General features: G+C 44.4%; 1 protein-coding gene across 5 annotated transcripts in view; it reads left to right on the top strand.

Annotated features, from left to right (window-relative positions):
* The window catches only part of HERC2 (HECT and RLD domain containing E3 ubiquitin protein ligase 2), a 181,044-nt gene that overhangs the window by 77,061 nt on the left and 85,562 nt on the right, over positions 1 to 18,421 (top strand). For all 5 annotated transcript variants that reach the window (XM_039319654.1, XM_039319653.1, XM_039319651.1 and 2 more), the window contains exons 20-27: positions 2,553 to 2,731; positions 3,800 to 3,984; positions 4,132 to 4,287; positions 4,591 to 4,776; positions 5,325 to 5,495; positions 5,590 to 5,693; positions 7,024 to 7,174; positions 7,776 to 7,990. In XM_039319654.1, coding sequence (XP_039175588.1) covers positions 2,553 to 2,731; positions 3,800 to 3,984; positions 4,132 to 4,287; positions 4,591 to 4,776; positions 5,325 to 5,495; positions 5,590 to 5,693; positions 7,024 to 7,174; positions 7,776 to 7,990 — 1,347 coding nt within the window. The remainder of the gene's footprint in view (positions 1 to 2,552; positions 2,732 to 3,799; positions 3,985 to 4,131; positions 4,288 to 4,590; positions 4,777 to 5,324; positions 5,496 to 5,589; positions 5,694 to 7,023; positions 7,175 to 7,775; positions 7,991 to 18,421) is intronic.

Raw genomic sequence — 18,421 nt, 5'->3', positions numbered from 1 at the left:
TCAGTAAAAACAAGACCAGGAGCTGACTGTGGCTCAGATCATGAGTTTCTCATTGCAAAATTTAGGCTTAAATTGAAAAAAGTAGGGAAAAGCACTAGGCCACTCAGGTATGAACTAAATCATATCCCTGATGAATATATAGTAGAGGTGACAAATAGATTTAAGGAATTAGATCTGATAGACAGAGTGCCTGAAGAACTATGGATGGAAGTTTGCAACATTGTACAAGAGGTAGCAACTAAAACCATCCCAAAGAAAAAGAAATGCAAGAAAGCAAAATGGCTGTCTGAGGAAGCTTTGCAAATAGCTGAGGAAAGAAGGGAAGCGAAAGGCAAAGGAGAAAGAGAAAGATACACCCAATTGAATGCAGAATTCCAGAGAGTAACTAGAAGAGATAAGAATGCCTTCTTAAATGAACAGTGCAAAGAAATAGAAGAAAACAACAGAATAGGGAGGACCAGAGAACAAAAATTGGAGATATGAAGGGAACGTTTCATGCAAAGATGGGCATGATAAAGGACCAAAATGGCAGGGACCTAACAGAGGCAGAAAAGATTAAGAAGAGATGGCAAAACTACACAGAAGAACTATACAGAAATGAGCTTAACGTCTCAGATAACCACAATGAGGTGGTCACTGACCTCGAACCAGACATCTTAGAATGTGAAGTGAAATGGGCCTTAGAAAATCTGAGCAACAACAAAGCTAGTGGAGGTGACAGTATTCCAACTGAGCTATTCAAAATCTTAAAAGACAATGCAGTAAAAGTGCTACACTCAATTTGCCAGCAAATTTGGAAAACTCAACAGTGGCCACAGGCTTGGAAAAGGTCAGTTTACATTCCAATTCCAAAGAAAGGCAATGCCAAAGAATGTTCAAACTATCGCACCATTTCTCTCATTTCACATGCTAGTAAAGTTATGCTTCAAATCCTACAAGCTAGACTCCAGCAGTATGTGAATCGAGAACTACCAGAAGTACAGGCAGGATTTCGAAGAGGCAGAGGAACTAGAGATCAAATTGCCAACATACGCTGGATCATGGAGAAAGCTAGGGAGTTCCAGAAAAACATCTACTTCTGCTTCATTGACTATGCAAAAGCCTTTGATTGTGTGGATCACAACAAATTGTGGCAAGTTCTTAAAGAGATGGGAGTACCAGACCATCTCATTTGTCTCTTGAGAAACCTATATGCGGGTCAAGAAGCAACAGTGAGAACGAACACGGAACCACTGATTGGTTCAAAATTGGAAAAGGAGTCCGGCAAGGCTGTATACTGTCGCCCTGCCTATTTAACTTATATGCAGAGCACATCATGAGAAAGGCAGGCTAGATGAATCAAAAGTTGGAATTAAGATTGCCGGGAGAAATATCAACAACCTAAGATATGCAGATGATACCACTCTAATGGCAGAAAGTGAAGAGGAACTAAAGAGCCTCTTGATGCGGGTAAAGAAGGAGAGTGCAAAAGTTGGCTTGAAACTCAACATTAAGAAAACCAAAATCATGGCATCCGGCCCTCTCAATTCCTGGCAAATAGATGGGGAAGAAATGGAGGTAGTGACAGATATTATTTTTCTGGGCCCCAAGATCACCTCAGGTGGGGACTGCAGCCAAGAAATTAAAAGACGCTTGCTCCTGGGGAGGAAAGCTATGGCAAATCTAGATAGCATACTAAAAAGCAGAGACATCACCCTGCCAACAAAAGTGCGTATAGTCCAGGCCATGGTTTTCCCAGTTGCAATGTATGGCTGTGAAAGTTGGACCATAAGAAAGGCTGAGCGCCAAAGAATTGAGGCCTTTGAACTATGGTGCTGGAGAAGACTCCTGCGAGTCCCTTGGACTGCAAGGCGTTCAAACCGGTCAGTCCTAGAAGAGATCAACCCCGACTGCTCTTTAGAAGGCCAGATCCTGAAGTTGAAACTCAAATACTTTGGTCACCTAATGAGAAGGAAGGACTCACTGGAGAAGGGCCTAATGCTGGGAAAGATTGAGGGCAATAGAAGAAGGGGACGACAGAGAATGAGATGGCTGGATGGAGTCACTGAAGCAGTAGGTGTGAACTTAAATGGACTCCAGAAGATGGTAGAGGACAGGAGGACCTGGAGGAGCGTTGTCCATGGGGTCGCGATGGGTCGGGCACAACTTCGCAATTAACAACAACAACAACAACCATAGTAACTCTAACTAACTCTGTGACAGGGGACCCAATAATCACATTTCTCCACTTCCAAAGTTAAGATAAATAATAGTGGGGATAATGGACATCCTTGTTTTGTGCCCTTTTTAATATTGAAATTCTCTATGCAATCTCTATTCACAATTATTTTAACTCTTTATCTATGATAAATTGTTTGAATTATATCCATAAAATTTTCTCCAAAATCCATATAGTTTAGTTGTTGAACCATAAATTGCCAATTGATATTGTCAAAGGCTTTCTGTGCACCTAACGTCAATAAATCATTAGGGATTGGGGCATTACATCTCTTATTTAATGGACATAACAATGAAAATGTTCAATGCTTTCACTTAAATCTTTTGCTTTGTAGGATATCGAGGCAAAAAAAGAAGCTCAGAAAGAAAAAGAAATTGATGAGCAGGAAGCAAATGCATCAACGCTTCACAGGAACAAGACACCATTAGATAAAGACCTCATTAATACTGGGATCTACGAATCTGCAGGAAAACAAAGCTTGCCCTTGGTTCAATTAATCCAGCAATTATTGAGGTATTCTGGTTTGATAACAAAGCTGTCTTAGAATTATTGTTCCTCTTCATGTTTTAATTTTTGATTTCATATTTGTCTACTTTTGTCTAAGAAGCATGCAGTGTTGAGAATAAAGACTGGGCTAAAAATCATTTTATGTGTGTCCTGATTAAGGGTACTTCTGCCTAGCTTGCTGTTTGAGCTGTAAACTTGTGCAAACTTGGACAGTTTTGGTCTTCGTATTTCAAGCTTTTGAAACAGGATTTTTGATATCAGATAGTAGCACGGTCTGTGGGTTCCACTTTCTTTTTTTGTTTGTTTTAAAGATATAGGCGACAGCCAAGCCCTTAGGTCAGGGGTTCTTAAACTGCACGTTACCCCCATCCCTAGGCTTACAAGCAAATTTCAGGGCCTTGGAGATAGAAAAAAAAAATCTGTCTCTAATTCTTAGTGTTAAAAACGTTTTAAAAGTTACCTTTTAGCAGTCTTTCTATACTTTATGGCTTCTGGTGCTGGGCCACAGCATCCATCAATCATGCACATGCTCATTGTTGTTCTCCAGGATGGCTGATTTGCTGTTGTCCAAAGAAGGATCTTTGTGTTTGTGTGTGTGTGTAAACTGCTCTCTGTTGCTTATGTACCGTATTTAGTGAAACACTTATATCTGTGAAGTAGATTTTCCCCTATTGATTATTTAAACAACTTTTGACATTGCAAACTATGGTTAATATGTTGAAGTTTAAATAATAATAAAATATTCTTTAAATGTAATATTTCTAAAGTTGTATTTTATAAAATTTCAAGTTTCTGTTTTTATTTATTTGATTTATAGATTACAATAGATTAAAAATAAGAAATATTACACAATGTTTGAAAACAATGCTTGTTTATCAGTGGTTTATTATGTTGACACTTATGTTTCATAGAAACAAAACACTGAGTGGAGGAATGAGGAAGATGTAATTACAGATTTGGGATTATGATGCCAAATAGTGTCTTAAGACAGATCAACAAAATATTAGTCAATAGTTGGCTAGTGACCTTTTTGTTCATTTTTTAAAGCCTCTTTAAAAATATTATTCCCATCAGGAACATTGCTTCACAAACTATTGCTAAATTGAAAGACGTGGCTCGTCCTATTTCTTCTTGTTTAGACCATGAACATTATAATAAAGAAAGGTCTGCTTCTTTGGACTTACTGCTGCGTTTTCAGCGCTTGCTTGTTAGTAAGTTATATCCAGGAGATCATTTTGGACAGGTCTCTAATACATACAGTAAGTATAGCATATTTCTTTTAGTATTGAAATTATATATCATTTGCTATTGGATTAGATAGCAATTACACATGAGTTTCCTCTAAATTTTGCTGAGATTAAATACTTTGATGATGAACATAATGTGATACTTCCATTTTTTGACAGGTCCTGAGCTTCTAGGAGTTGGTTCTCTGCTAAAGAAATACACAGCCCTTTTGTGTACCCATATTGGAGATATTTTGCCTGTAGCAACTAGCATTGCTTCTATTAGCCATAGGCATTTTGCAGAAGTATCTCGTGTTGTAGATGGGGATTTAACAGGTACTGATGCATTGTTTTAATTCCATTTTATCACTTTGTAATAAGTGAAACATAAGAAACCTAATGGACATAGATCTGGTAGCACACATTTAAATACATAAATTGATTGTGCCAAGAAAGGGGGAGTGATTTTTTTTTTAAATGAGCTGTTATTGAAGACCATCTGTGTAACAGGAATGAGTAAAAATGGCCTAATTTATCATTTTGCTGATTTGCAAACCTGGATCTGAGCCATTTGAAATGTGTTGGGAGGATGCACAAAATATATTATTATATTGTTACTAAACATTTTGTTCTCCTTAGGTGTACTCCTTCCAGAGTTAGTGGTATCTGTAGTACTCCTTCTCAGTAAAAATCCTGGACTTATTCAGGAAGCTGGAGCAATTTCTTTATTAGCTGGCTTATTAGAACATCTGGACAGATTTAGCCATTTAGCTCCTGGTAAAGACAGAGATGACAATGAAGACTTAGCTTGGCCTGGAATAATGGGTATGTTCTTTCCTGAAAATACTTAAAACGTTTTTAACATACTTCTTCAGATAGGTTTTAGATGTTTCTTCTCTATTTTGAATTAGCAGACCCCTTTATGAGCACTGTTCTTGGTCCTAGAAATTGTTAATTAGGTCTTGCAAGATTAAGAATATTTTTAAGTAAGGAAAAAGATGAGTGGGAGATGTGATAGCTTCCTGCAAGAATGCTGTATCAGTTTTTATCTCAGGATGCAGAGCATAGTATAACAATCTTAAGTCCAATTCAGATTGAATTATTAAAAACCCCACTTCCTAATGAGAAAGCCTGTTCATCTTCTGTCATTAAGAAGAGACTTTGGATGCATTTACAATTTGGATTCCTGAATTAAATGGGAAGTTGGCCTAAACGGCTCTTTCAAATCTATGATTTTAGAAAAAGAGCATGTCACAAAATATATTTACAGTGGAATACATGATTAAGTTGTGCTTTCCTACTTCTTTGGTTTTACTCTTTTCAATTGGAGAGTTAATCACAAACCATAGTTAATATTTTTGCTCATCTCTTAGGTACATTCTTTACAGGACAGAATTGCAGAAATAATGAGGAAGTGACACTTATACGAAAAGCTGACTTGGAAAACCACAATAAAGATGGTGGCTTTTGGACAGTGATTGATGGCAAAGTGTATGATATAAAAGATTTCCAAACCCAATCATTAACAGGGAGTCGTATACTTGGTGAGATTCCACTACTTATTAAAGCAAATATCAAACTCAAGTTGTAGTTCAATTGCTGTGCTTTCTAAACTGATTGCTTTCTGTTTTTTTTTAGCCCAGTTTGTAGGAGAAGATCCACTTGTTGCTTTGGAGGCAGCTTTGCAATTTGAGGATACAAGAGAATCAATGCATGCTTTCTGTGTTGGCCAATATATGGAGGTAACAACCTTAGAGAAATGATCTCAAATTTGAGCCAAGTAAGATAAAAAAATATTTTTAGTGAATCCTGTGCCATAACAACTATGGCTTGTATCTGCATTTTCACATCACATTAAGGAATTATTTATGAATTAATCCAATTTCCTCTTAGGTTCATAAAGTCTAACTTCTTTGACAGGTCATCTTTCTATTTTCCTCTGAAAATGCCTTGTATTGGTACAGAAGGTCCTTGAGTTATGACTATAATGGAGCCTGCTTATTATAGTTGCAAATGGCAATGGCTGTTAAGCAAGATGGCCTCAATTAATGACACCCACCTCTGGGGTCTATGATGAAACCGTAATAGCAACAGTATTTAGGCTTATGTACTTCCATATAGTACTTTTCAGCACTCTCTGGGTGGTTTACAGTATAAGCATTATCTACATATTGCCCCCAACAATCTGGCTCTTCATTTTACCATTCTCTGAAGGATGGAAGGCTGTGTCAACCTTGAGCCCCATCAGGATTGAATTCCAGGCTGTGGACAAAGTTTGCCTGTAATACTGCACTTTAACCACTATTAGAACTCCTGGTTATATGGATACATGGCCTGTTAAATGGAACTTTTGAGGAGGGGGATCTGTTGTAACTTTAAACAGTCCCTAAGCAATCAATTGTAAGTCGAGGATTACCTATGTTTGAATTGTGATTTATCATTATTATAGCTTCAAAGCAAAAATAACTGTTTGGATTATGAAAGCCATATATGGAAATAATCCCTAGTTAATACCAAATATATTTCAGATGCAGGTCTACACTGAATTTAAAGAAACTCAAAATTCAGAAATATCCTGGAACAATTGTTATCCTTTTTGAATTACTTAATATTTTAAAAGCTAAAGTCTGTTTTATTCTTAACATTTCTACAATATAGATTTAAAATCATATCAGCTTTCATTAAAAATTATGTTTGATTTCTGTGCAAATTTAAAGAATAAATTAGCTTCATCTGATACACTGAAAAACCCAATTACATAGATTACATATGTAATAGAGTATATGTAAACTCTTTTTCCCTTTCATTCACTGCAGTTGACAAAACAAGAATGAATAAAGGAGCAGAAATAGTGGTTTTCTGAATTTATTGTAGTTCTTGCTCTTTCTATGTAGTTCTTCCTCCTTTATTAATTTTTTTCCTATGTCTCCAATATGCTATAGCTCTGCTATAGTTCGATAGCTGAATGCTAAATTAAAGATGTTGATAAAGTGTGATCATCACTATTTAATCACAGCTTATTCATCCTGGAGTTGATTGGCTTCTGGTTTTGTTTATTTTTTCTTTCTGTAGCCTGATCAGGAAGTGATCACAACACCAGATACTGGCAGTCTCTCATCCCCTCTCATAGACACTGAAAGAAATTTAGGCCTGCTTCTTGGTCTGCATGCCTCTTATCTAGCAATGAGTACACCACTTTCTCCCGGGGAGATTGAATGTGCCAGTAAGAATTTTTACAGTTTTACTTTAAATGTAAATGTATATATGGGTTAGTCTTATGTTCTGTAACCCATGAACTTATTAAAAATAAGAGCTAATTTTTAAGATTCAAGAAATACATAGTTCTCTATGATATACTGCATTATTTGTTTTTAAAAATGCCAGATTTACTCCCTGGCATTTCTAATTTAAATAAACAAAAATTGTTTAACATTTAATAAAGAATGAACAGTATCTCAGACTATGGGAAATATTTCCAGTTGGGAATACATTTTATTGAACTAGGTGGGCTAATAGTGTTGCTTTAGTATAAGAAGCTTTATGTTAATACTAGAATTATATAGGTAAATGGATGAAATAAAGTCCCTGCATTTCTGAAGAAACTGTCTAAAAAGCTCATCCCTTAAAATTTGGCAATAACAAAAACAATAACAATTTATTAAACTTGTATACCTCCTGACTTCCAACAATCCTGGACAGCTCTCAACAATCAAAGAAACTTCTGCTTTTGAATAGTTTTCTTTTAAGTTATTTTTAAATAATTACTAAACAAAGTTACAAAAATAGTATGATAAAATAGAATGTTTAAATGTATTTCCTTATAGAGTGGTTGAAGTCCTCTATTTTTTCTGGAGGCTTGCAAACTAGTCAGATACATTATAGTTACAATGAAGAAAAGGATGAAGACCACTGTAGTTCTCCTGGCAACACCACACCAAACAAATCAAAGCTGTATTCCCATCGACTAACTTTGACTGACCACTCACAGCCTTTTCTGCAAGCTATTGCAGACAACAATATTCAGGATCATACTGTGAAGGTAAGAGTACCTTGTCTTAAGATTAAAGATGGGCTGTTTGGGGCACTGGAATTGCTAGTTTAAATGTTGGTGTTTATAAATCTTTGGACTGTTCCATTGTTACACTAAAGTATTTGATATCCCAAGTTTTAAACAGTGTCCTGGGGATAATTACTATATACCAGTGGTGGCAAACCTTTTAGAGACCGAGTGCCCAAACTGCAACCCGAAACCCATTGCTGGGTGTTGGGGGTGTGGCCACTGGGTGGGCGTGGCCACTGAGTGAGCATGGCCATGGTGGGCATGGCCTGGGTGGGCGTGGCCACCTCGATGTCGCTCCTGGGAGGGATGCCCGTGGGGGCCGGGCAGGATTGGGGGAGATCCAGGGGTTCTCTGGTTTGTGGGGCAGTGGGTAGGAGGCTCATCCTGCAGGATGAGGTGAGGCAAGGGAGGGGGGCAGGGCAGGGATGCTATTGCCGTGGGCCAAGATGAGGCAGGGGCTGGGGCTGGGGCAGGGGCTGGTTGCAGACAAAGCGGGGCTCCAGTGAGGAGGTGGAAAAAGGTTTAAGCAAGCTTAGCAACCAGAGTGGGGATCGCCCCCAAAACAAATGTTCTTCGTGGGTAACCTCAAAGCACGACAGACCAAAACCTGTTGCAACCACCCAGCAGATGGGAGGGGAATAAAAACTAAACAGTCCCCCCCTGCCAATCCTCAATGAAAGTCTCAAACAGGGGGAAGAGTGTGGGCAGGCGGGTGTTTTGCTCAGCTGATGGCTTGGAGGAGAAGGTAGCTACACCCCCTCCCAAACGCTGCCCTCTTATGAAAGCAGGATGAAAACTCCAAAAAGCGACAAGGAAAAAAAATTAAAACTGAAGAGTGTCTCACGATGGTTTTCTTCCCCACTTCCTTCTAGTTGCAGGTTAAATATGTAAAGACCACAAAAGAAAAAACTTGGCTTTCTCTCATTTTAATTCAGAAGGAAGGAATGGGAGGATTGGGGGGGGGGGTTGTTTGTTTCAAAGGAAGGGAAAGAGGGGCTGGGGGAGTGTGCCTAAAGAATGGCGATGGTGCAAGGCTTTTGGTTATGCAGGGGGGCGTTGGGATGCGTTCTTTTTAAAAGAGCAAAACGAGGCAAAAAGTAAAAATCTCCCAGTCACTCCACCTCCCAAAAATACAATAATAGAGCTTTCAATGATACAAACAAGTTTTTATTGAAAAGTAAAAGTTTGCATTTGGCATGCTTTTAAAGAATTAATGTGATTTTTGCTGTTGTATGCCTGCTGATAATTTATCTACCCCTGGCTTATAGTTTGTAAGTTTGAGAGCAACACATGCAGCACTCAGGTCATCTGTTAGTCTGCTTCTGGTGTCAGAATTTATATAAATGTAAGGACCCACCCCACTTTGCATCTTAAGAAGACAGAACTCTTGGAATATTTCTTCCAACAGGCATTCTTTATTAAGAGAAAATGGTTGCAGGCGTTCTAGACAGGACCTGGGGCCCAAGCCCTACGGTTCAAGGTTTTAAGGGGTCCCCAGCAGCCCCGCCCAACCCCACCCACCATCTTTCCAGCGACAATCCCAGGCGTTACATTTCCATCCCCTTTTTCCTCACTGCCGGTGGAAGGGAGACTTCAGAGAGGAGTAGATGAAAGCTGATGGCCCCATTGTTATGATTAGTCCTTTTGGTGGTATCCACATTCAGTCCCTTTGAAGTTGTACCGAAGGAAGTGAGGGGCATAAAACCTCTTCGTTCACGCCACTTCCCTTCATCGTATGACAGAATCCAGAGAGGGCAGAAATGGGGTTTTCCATAGTTGATATCTAGAGATGAAATATAATTGGATTCTGACATCCTGCCCCCTTAAAAATAAGATAGATCCACCTGAAAGAAAACAAAACAGGTATAAAAGTTAGTCAGGCTTGTTAGGATACTTTGTGTGAAACTTCTTTAATAGCTTCGGGGCTCTGACATGACGTTTATGAACCCACTCATTTTGTGAGGCAGGGAGGTGTTTCCATACAACTAGGTACTGAGTCGCTCCATGATATCTCCTAGAGCAGGGGTAGGCAACCCAAAACACTCAAAGAGCCATTTGGACACGTTTCCCACCGAAAACAAAACACTGGGAGCCGCAAAACCCTTTTGATATCTAAAATGAAGATAACACTGCATATATCCTTTTTTTACCTTGTGTGTGTGTGTGTGTGTGTAAGTGTTTGTGTGTGTTTATGCGTGTATATATAAAATAAAGGTAAAAAAGGATATATGCAGTGTTATCTTCATTTTAGATGTGAAAAGGGTCTCTGTCACTTTCCTCTCTCTTTCTCTCTCTCTCTTTTCTCTCTTTCTCTTCTTTCTCTCTTTCCTCTGTCTCTCTCTTTCTTTCCTCTTTCCTCTCTTTCTTTTTCCTCTCTCTTTCTCTTTCATCTCTTTCTCTTTTCTTTCTCTTTCTCTTCTTTCTTTTCTCTTTCCTCTTTTTCTCTTTCCTCTCCCCCTCTCTCTTTCTGTCTTTCTTTTTTCTCTTTCCTCTCCCTCTTTCTCTATCTCCCTCTTTCCTCTTTCTCTCTTTCCTCTCTCTCTCTTTCCTCTCTCCTCTCTTTTTCTCTTTCTCTTTCTCTTTCCTGTTTCTCTTTCCTCTTTCTCTTATTTCTCTTTCCTCTTTCTCTCTTTCCTCTAATTTTCTCTCTCTTTCCTCTCTCTTTTCTCAATCTTTTTTCTCTTTCTTCTTTTTCTCCTTCCTCTCCCCCTCTTTTTTCTCTTTCCTCTCCCTCTTTCTCTCTTTCTCTCTCTCACTCTTTCCTCTTTTTCTCTTTCCTTTCCCCCCTCTCTTTTTCTCTTTCCTCTCTTCTCTTTCTCTTTCCTCTCTCTTTCTCTTTCTTCTTTTTCTTTCCTCTTTCTTTCTTTCTTTCTTTCTTTCTTTCTTTCTTTCTTTCTTTCTTTCTTTTTCTCCTCTTTCTCTTTCCTCTGTCTCGCTTTCCTCTAACTTTCTCTCTTTTTCCTATCTCTTTCTCTTCTCTTTCTCTTTCCTCTCTCTTTCTCTTCTCTTCCTTTCCTCTTTCTCTCCTCTGTCTCTCTTTCACTCTCTCTCCCTCCCTCTCCCTCCAGGTGAAAAGATAGAGATAGAGAGCGAAAGGCAGATGGCGCCAAATGGATGGGGAGGGGGAGCAGGACGGGCAGCAGCAGATTCCAGCCATTCCCCGCCACATCCTCAGCCGAACGGGCGGGGAGGGGGAGCAGGACGGGAGGCAGCAGCTCCCAGCCGTCCCCCCGCCGCGTCCTCAGCTGAACGGGCAGGGAGGGGGAGGATGGGAGGCAGCAGCTCTGGTGGCGGCAGCTCCAGCGGCGGCCACTGCAGCAAGGTTGAGGTCCCCGCCGCCCCCTGCCTGGCCCCTGCCCTGCCGCATCTTCAGCCACTTTGCCATTGCAAGAGGAGGCACCAAGGCCGGTGCACCATGGGCAGCCGCACCGGCAATGGGGAGTGACACTGCGGGGACAAAGGGGGGGTCCCGATTGCCGCCGGCCGCACCGGCCTCACAGCCCAAGGTCTCCTCCTGCAGCACCGAGGGCAGCAGCGGCGGCTTCCCGAAAGCGGCTGAGGAAGGCGCCACAAATGGGGCCGAGGTGGGGCCAGGTGGTGGAGAGCTCTGTGGCAGCCAGGCGAACTTCATGCCTGACTGCCGCCATGCCCGGCCTGGGGAGACATGTGGCCGGCTTGGCTTTCTAGGGAGCACTGCCCCCCCGCTGGCCGCCGGCCCAGCCATGACTGCTGCCCGGCCCAGCTTGGGGAGACATGCGACCGGCTCAGCTTCCCGGGGAGCAATGCCCGTGCCAGCCGCTGTCCCAGCCATGACTGCTGCCTGGCCCGACCTGGGGATACATGTGACCAGCTCGGCTTCCTGGGGAACAATGCCCGTGCTGGCCGCTGACCCAGCCATGACTGCCGCCCGGCCCGGGGAAACACATGGCTGGTTCGGCGGCCCACAAAGCGATGCCTCCGCCGCCCCAGCCAACATTGCCGCCCAGCCCGGGGAAACACATGGGCGGCTCGGCGGCCAGCAAAGCGATGCCCCCACCGCCCCAGCTGACATTGCCGCCCGGCCCAGGGAAACACATGGCCGGCTCGGCGGCCCGCAAAGTGATGCCTCCGCCGCCCCAGCCGACATTGCTGCCCGGCCTGGGGAAACACATGACCGGCTCGGTGGTCCGCGAAGCGATGCCTCCACCCCGCAGCCGACATTGCCACCCGGCTCGGGGAAACACATGGCCGGCTCGGCGGCCCGTGAAGTGATGCCCACACCGCCCCAGCCAAGATTGCTGCCTGGCCCAGGGAAACACATGGCTGGCTCGGCAGTCCGCGAAACGATGCCTCCGCTGCCTGAGCCAAGACTGCCGCCCGGCCCAGGGAAACACATGGCCAGGTCAGCGGCCCACAAAGCAATGCCTCCGCCGCCCGAGCTGAGACTGCCGTCCGGCCCAGGAAAACACGTGGCTGGCTCGGTGGCCAGGGAAACAATGTCCCCACCAGCCGTCACCCCAAGCGACACTGCCGCCCAGCCTGGAGAAACACATGGCTGGCTTGGCAGCCCGCAAAACGATGCTTCCACCACCCCAGCCGACACTGCCGCCCAGCCCGGGGAAACACATGGCCGGCTCGGGGATGGCCCAGGAAGCGATGCCCCCACCGGGACTGCCACCTGATACAGGTAAGCTAGGGGGGGCGCGCCACCTGCCCTGTGGCCGCTTCACAGCAGCGCTCTGTGGACTCGGAGCTCCCTCCCTCCTCCCCGCCACTGACCATCCATATCCAGCTCTGCTGCTTCTTGGCCAACTGTCGCACTGGCTGGGCCTCGCAGGGGTTGCTCTTCCTTGGGGCTGCGGCTTGCAGGAGGGCTGGCCCGCTCAGTAGAGGCTCCAGCGGGCCGCTCCCAGCGGGGATCCCAGAGCTTCCCCGCGTGGCTCCCCACACACATGAGCCTTGGATGGGGCCAGCCCAGGAAAGGGACTTCCTGCCCACCTTCTCCCAGGGGGCAGGGCACATGAGAGAGAGAGAGACAGACAGGGGAAGCGCAAGTGCCTCTCTCTTTCTCTGTCTCTCTCTGCAAATGGTGGAGGAGGCTCCTGAGCCGCAGGAGATGGCTCAAAGAGCCGCATGCGGCTCCGGAGCCATGGGTTGCCGACCAGTGTCCTAGAGTCTAGGATTTCCTTTATTTCGAACTGTTGTTCGCCCTCCACCATGATTGGAGGTGGTGGTGGGGGGATTTTTGGCCGTAACGATGACTGATGCTCTTTTTTCAGCAAGCTGCAATGAAAAATTGAGTGTATTTGCCTGAGATTTTTGGGTAATTCTAATTCTACTGTTATTGGGTTTAAGATTCTTTTAATTGGAAAAGGCCCTATATATTTTGGTCCAAGTTTTTTACAGGGTTGTAGGGACTTTAAGTATTTTGTAGATAAGTACACCATTTCCCCTATAATGAATGGTGTAGGCTCAACCCTTTTTTTATCGGCTTCAGTGATGGGATCGCCGGTTCATTTGGGGTTAATTCTGGCATGGGGTTGAAACTTTGACCGTTGGCTATTTGAAAAGGAGTGTAACCTGTGCTGGAGTGGACTGCATTATTGTAGGCAACTTCTGCGAAAGGGAGTAGGTCCATCCAGTCGGACTGCTGGAAGCTAAGAAAGCATCTTAAACATTGCTCAAGTACTGAGGTAGATTTCACTGATTGACCATTCCCCTGAGGATGTTGACTAGATGTCAGTCCCTGAGTGGTCCCTAAAAGGAATAAAAATTCCTTCCAAAATGCAAACGTAAATTGCACTCCCCTATCAGAGATGATGCGTTGGGGTGCCCATGCAATCTGTAAATATGCTGGATGAAAAGTTTCACTAAGGGTTTTGCAGTGGGAATCTTTTGCAAGGTATAAAGTGCACCTGTTTGGAAAACAAGTCCGTGACCGTCCGTACAACAGTATTCCCATTGCTTTCTGGTAATTCCACTATAAAATCCATGGCTATTTCCCTCCAGGGGGCTGAGGGACTTGCCACTGTTTGTAACAGTCTGGGTGATTTCCCTTGCAACCGCTTTGCAGTTGCACGCTTTGGGAAGCTGGCCATGTAACTTTCTATGTCCTTTTTTATGGATGGCCACCAAAATTATTCTTTAATTAAGTGTAATGTTTTTACAAATCCAAAATGCCCTGCTGATTTTGTGTCGTTGCAAAGCTGCATGAATGTGACTCTTTGGGTTGTTGGTATATATAACTTTTCCCCCACCCAAGGCAGCCCATCTCTCATTGTGCACACATTTTTGTTTTTCTGGAACCATTCATCTCTTTCCAAACTTTTCTGGAATTCAATTCCAGTTTGGCTGCCCAGCTGTGGTTTTAATTTAGCTTGGGTTCTTGTGGTTACTGGTGCTGCCAGTTGTGATTCTACCATCATCAGTTTAGAGTTGGTGGCTCGTGTGCTGTTATATTGGGGCATGCGAGATAGTGCATCTACCAGGAAGTTCTTTCCCCCTGGCAAATGCTTGAGCATAAATTGGAACTGGTGAAAATGCTGGGACCAGCAGCCTTGCTTGGGGTTGAGCTTCCTGGGTGTTTTCAGGGCTTCCAAATTTTTGTGGTCAGTTCACACCTGGAAAGGGATTTTGTTGCCTTCGAGGAACTGGCGCCACCTGAGTAATGACCAACATATCCCGTATGCCTCTTTCTCGCATACGGGCCAGCGCTGTTCCGTTTCCGTGAGTTTCTTGGATGTATATGCACAGGGTTGCAATACCCCTTCATCGTTTTTTTGTAATAGTACAGCCCCCACTGCCACATCACTTGCATCCGCCTGTATTACGAAGGGTTTATCCATGTCTGGGTGCGTCAGTACTGGTCTGGCAGAGAAAAGTCTCTTTAATCTCTCAAACGCTGCTTGGCACTCCATTGTCCATGTTAGTGGCTGGATAGGTTTTACTGAGGATGCTCCCTTCGTTTTTAGTAAGTTCGTGAGGGGCAGGGCTATCTGGGCAAATAAGGGGATGAATTGGTGGTGAAAGTTAGCGAAGCCCAGGAAACTTCACAGTTGCTTTCTTGTGTGGGCTAGTGCCCATTTTAATATTGCTCTGACCTTCTCTGGGTCTATTTCAATGCCCTGTGGGGATGTGCAATAACTTAGGTAGTCTATCCTTTCCTGGTGGAATTCACATTTCGAGAGTTTGGCATATAGGTGGGCGGCTCGCAGTTTCTTTAAAACCAGTCTGACTAGGTTGACATGTTCCTCTTTTGATTCGGTGAAGATAAGAATGTCGTCTAAGTAAACCAGGACCCCCTTAAATAGGTGCTCCCTTAGAACGTCATTGATTAGTTGCATAAATACTGCGGGGCCCCTTGTAATCCAAATGGCAAGACTTTGAATTGGTAGCACCCCATGGGGCAGTTAAATGCGGTCTTCCATTCATCCCCTTCCTTAATTCTCACACGATAGTAAGCTTCCCTTAGGTCTAGTTTAGAAAAAAAATTCTCTTTCGAGAGGTGTGACAACATGTCCTTCATGAGGGGCAGAGGGTATAGGTTGCTTTCACTGATTGTATTCAGGGCCCTATAATCACGCATAAGCGTAAAGAGCCGTCCTTCTTCTCTCTAAAGAGGACTGGGGCAGCCACTTTAGGCTTGGCTGGCTCAATGAACCCCCTTTCTAGTTTTTTCTTTATGAATCTTTCCGTTTCCTCCTTCTCCTTTGGAGTATAATCTGGGTTTCGGGAGTTTTGCCCCAGGCTTGAATTCAATGGTACAGTTTGTGGGTCGGTGGGGGGGGGAAAGCTCATCTGCCCTCTCCTCACTGAAAACTTCAGCAAGGTCTCTGTATTCCTCTGGTATTTCTGGTAGTCCCCTTTCCTCTCCCATGGATGCTTTTTCTGTTCTTGATTCTGGTAGTCCCCCTTGGGATTTTAAGTCTATAGGGTCCCCCTTCGGGAATTTGATTTCTGCCATCCTCCAATTCACCCAGGGGTTCCATTTTTTAAACCATTCCATCCCCAGGATCATCGGGTATTCCATGCCTGGGGTCACCACAAATGTTATGTCTTCCTCATGTTTGCCCAGGGAGAGGTGTATTGGTAAAGCGGCTAGGGTAGCTGGCACCCCTCCTGCTATGGACCCATCTAACTGGCCAAAGGAGATTGGTTGTTCCAGTGTCCTCAACGGAATGCCCAGATTCCCCACTAGCGTCGGGCTAATGAGGCAGCGGGTGCAGCCAGAGTCTATTAAGGCTTTCACCTTCACAGCTTCGGGCATGGGGGGAATTAATATAGTCACTGTCTTGAGGATGGGTTCGATGCGTCCACTTATCAGGGGTTCGCCCTCCGAGCTGTCGTCTGAGGCGTCCATTGGCCCTGCGGTGTAGGCTGGAGTTCTTTCCCCCTGATGAGCAGAGTTGGGGGATTCCACAGCCTCCATCATTCTCATGGCAGGTTCTTTTGACTTAGCTGGAGACTTTCTGGATTTGCTGGCCGGTGATGTGTCTGGGTTTTGCTGGGGGTCTTTTGAGCGGCATTCTACAGCCCGATGCCCTTCTCTCCCGCACTTGAAACACCCCATTTGCTTCTTGGCCGTAGCCGATGGTTTCACTGGTTCGCGTGTCAACTCAGGCGGTGAGCGGCTCCATTGTTTTCCTCGGTGGTGTCTCTTCAATATGTTGATCTCTGCTTCCTCTGCCAAGACGTACCATTCCTCAAGTTGGTGAGGGTCCCCTCGGGGCAGGTAAGCCTCATATAGGTCATAATTTAGTCCGTCTTTGAAATGGCTAAGGAGGATGTCTTCCAGCCAGTTCAGTTTGCTGGCAATGGCCTGGAATTCTTGTGTATATTCGGCTACCGGGTGTTTGCCTTGCCTCATCGTTTTTATCCTTTCGCGGGCTTTGCGATCAGCCAGGGGGTCCTCAAATCGCCTTCTCAGAGAGGACATGAAACGGTTGAAGTCGTTGAGCTCTGGGGCATTGGAGTTGTGCAAGTTCACCACCCAATCTGCGGCCGGCCCGTCAAGGGCAGATTGCACAATCCGGATACGGGCTTTGTCGCTGGGGATGTCCCACCCATATTCCTCCATGTAGCTGAGGACTTGGGTTAGGAAAAACCCCAAGCGTGTTGGCTCCCCCTTGCATCTCACATCCAGTGGTGGGAGTCTTTGAATGGATCGGTGCCTTTGTTGTCGGTGGTAGTGTCTTCCATCCAGATCGCTATCTGTGGGTCAGCGGGGAGTGGAGACTACTGGATCAGCAGATGTCCCCGGGGCTGCAGGTTCCACTTCCCCCTCGGTATCTTTCCCTTTGCGGCTCCAGGAGCTGGGGCAGCCGTAGGGCTCAAAGTTCTCCTCTCCTAGGGAGCTGAGAGTTCTCTTCATCAGGTCGATAGCTTTCACTAGGATCCAGCCCGAGTACAGTGCCCAGCTCCCTTCCTCTTCACTTGCATGCAGGGATTTCTCCATCTCCTGTTTCCATTCTGGTTGGTTGGCCCCCCGTCTCAGGGTCACCTTTCTTGATTCCTTTCCCCACTCGCTTTTCTTTCCAACGCCCATTGACCAGCAAGGCTTGTGGTCCCGTGTCTCCACCACTTCTTCTCCTGAGGAATCTGACCTCTCAGATCCTGACATTTGGCAAGGTTCCAGTTGGGACAGTGGCTCTCTTTCCGGGGAGTTTTCCCCCTTTCTTGCTCCATTGTCTGACATGGTAATTTTTTGTAAAATCCCCTGGCAAGGGTCTCCCTTCCAGGTGGATTAATTTTGCAAGTCCTGTCTAATGTAAGGACCCACCCCACTTTGCATCTTAAGAAGACAGAACTCTTGGAATAATTCTTCCAACAGGCATCCTTTATTAAGAGGTTGCAGGCGTTTTAGATAGGACCTGGGGCCCAAGCCCTACGGTTCAAGTTTTTAAGGGGTCCCCAGCAGCCCCACCCCACCATCTTTCCAGCGACAATCCCAGGCGTTATATTTCCACCTCCTTTTTCCTCACTGCCGGTGGAAGGGAGACTTCAGAGAGGAGTAGATGAAAGCTGATGGCCCCATTGTTATGATTAGTCCTTTTGGTGGGATCCACATGAGGGCCATAAAATTAGTTTGTTCACCCCCTTTCCCTTCATCGCATGACAGAATCCAGAGAGGGCAGAAATGGGGTTTTCCATAGTCGATAACTAGAGATGAAATATAATTGGATTCTGACAATAATTCAAAGCTGAAAACAGCTGCTCACAAGCGTAAGATGATCCAAACAAAGTAAGGAAAGCAATCCCGAGTGTTTTCATGGATTTAAAATTATCTGGCAGAGAATTCCGCACGTTGAGGATTTCATTCTTAGAACTAACTGTGCTGTCCTTTGTCATCCCTTCCATCTTCTCTAGTGTTTCACGCAATTTCACAGAATTTATTTTTCCAGATAGCATTTTCTTGAAGTTCCAGTAGCTCCA

Source organism: Crotalus tigris, unplaced genomic scaffold (assembly GCF_016545835.1).
Source record: "Crotalus tigris isolate CLP2741 ecotype Arizona unplaced genomic scaffold, ASM1654583v1 scf7180000023606.2106662, whole genome shotgun sequence".
Classification (NCBI taxonomy): Eukaryota; Metazoa; Chordata; class Lepidosauria; order Squamata; family Viperidae; genus Crotalus; species Crotalus tigris.
Note: the sequence above shows the minus strand (reverse complement) of the source record. Positions and strands in the feature narration are given on the sequence as shown.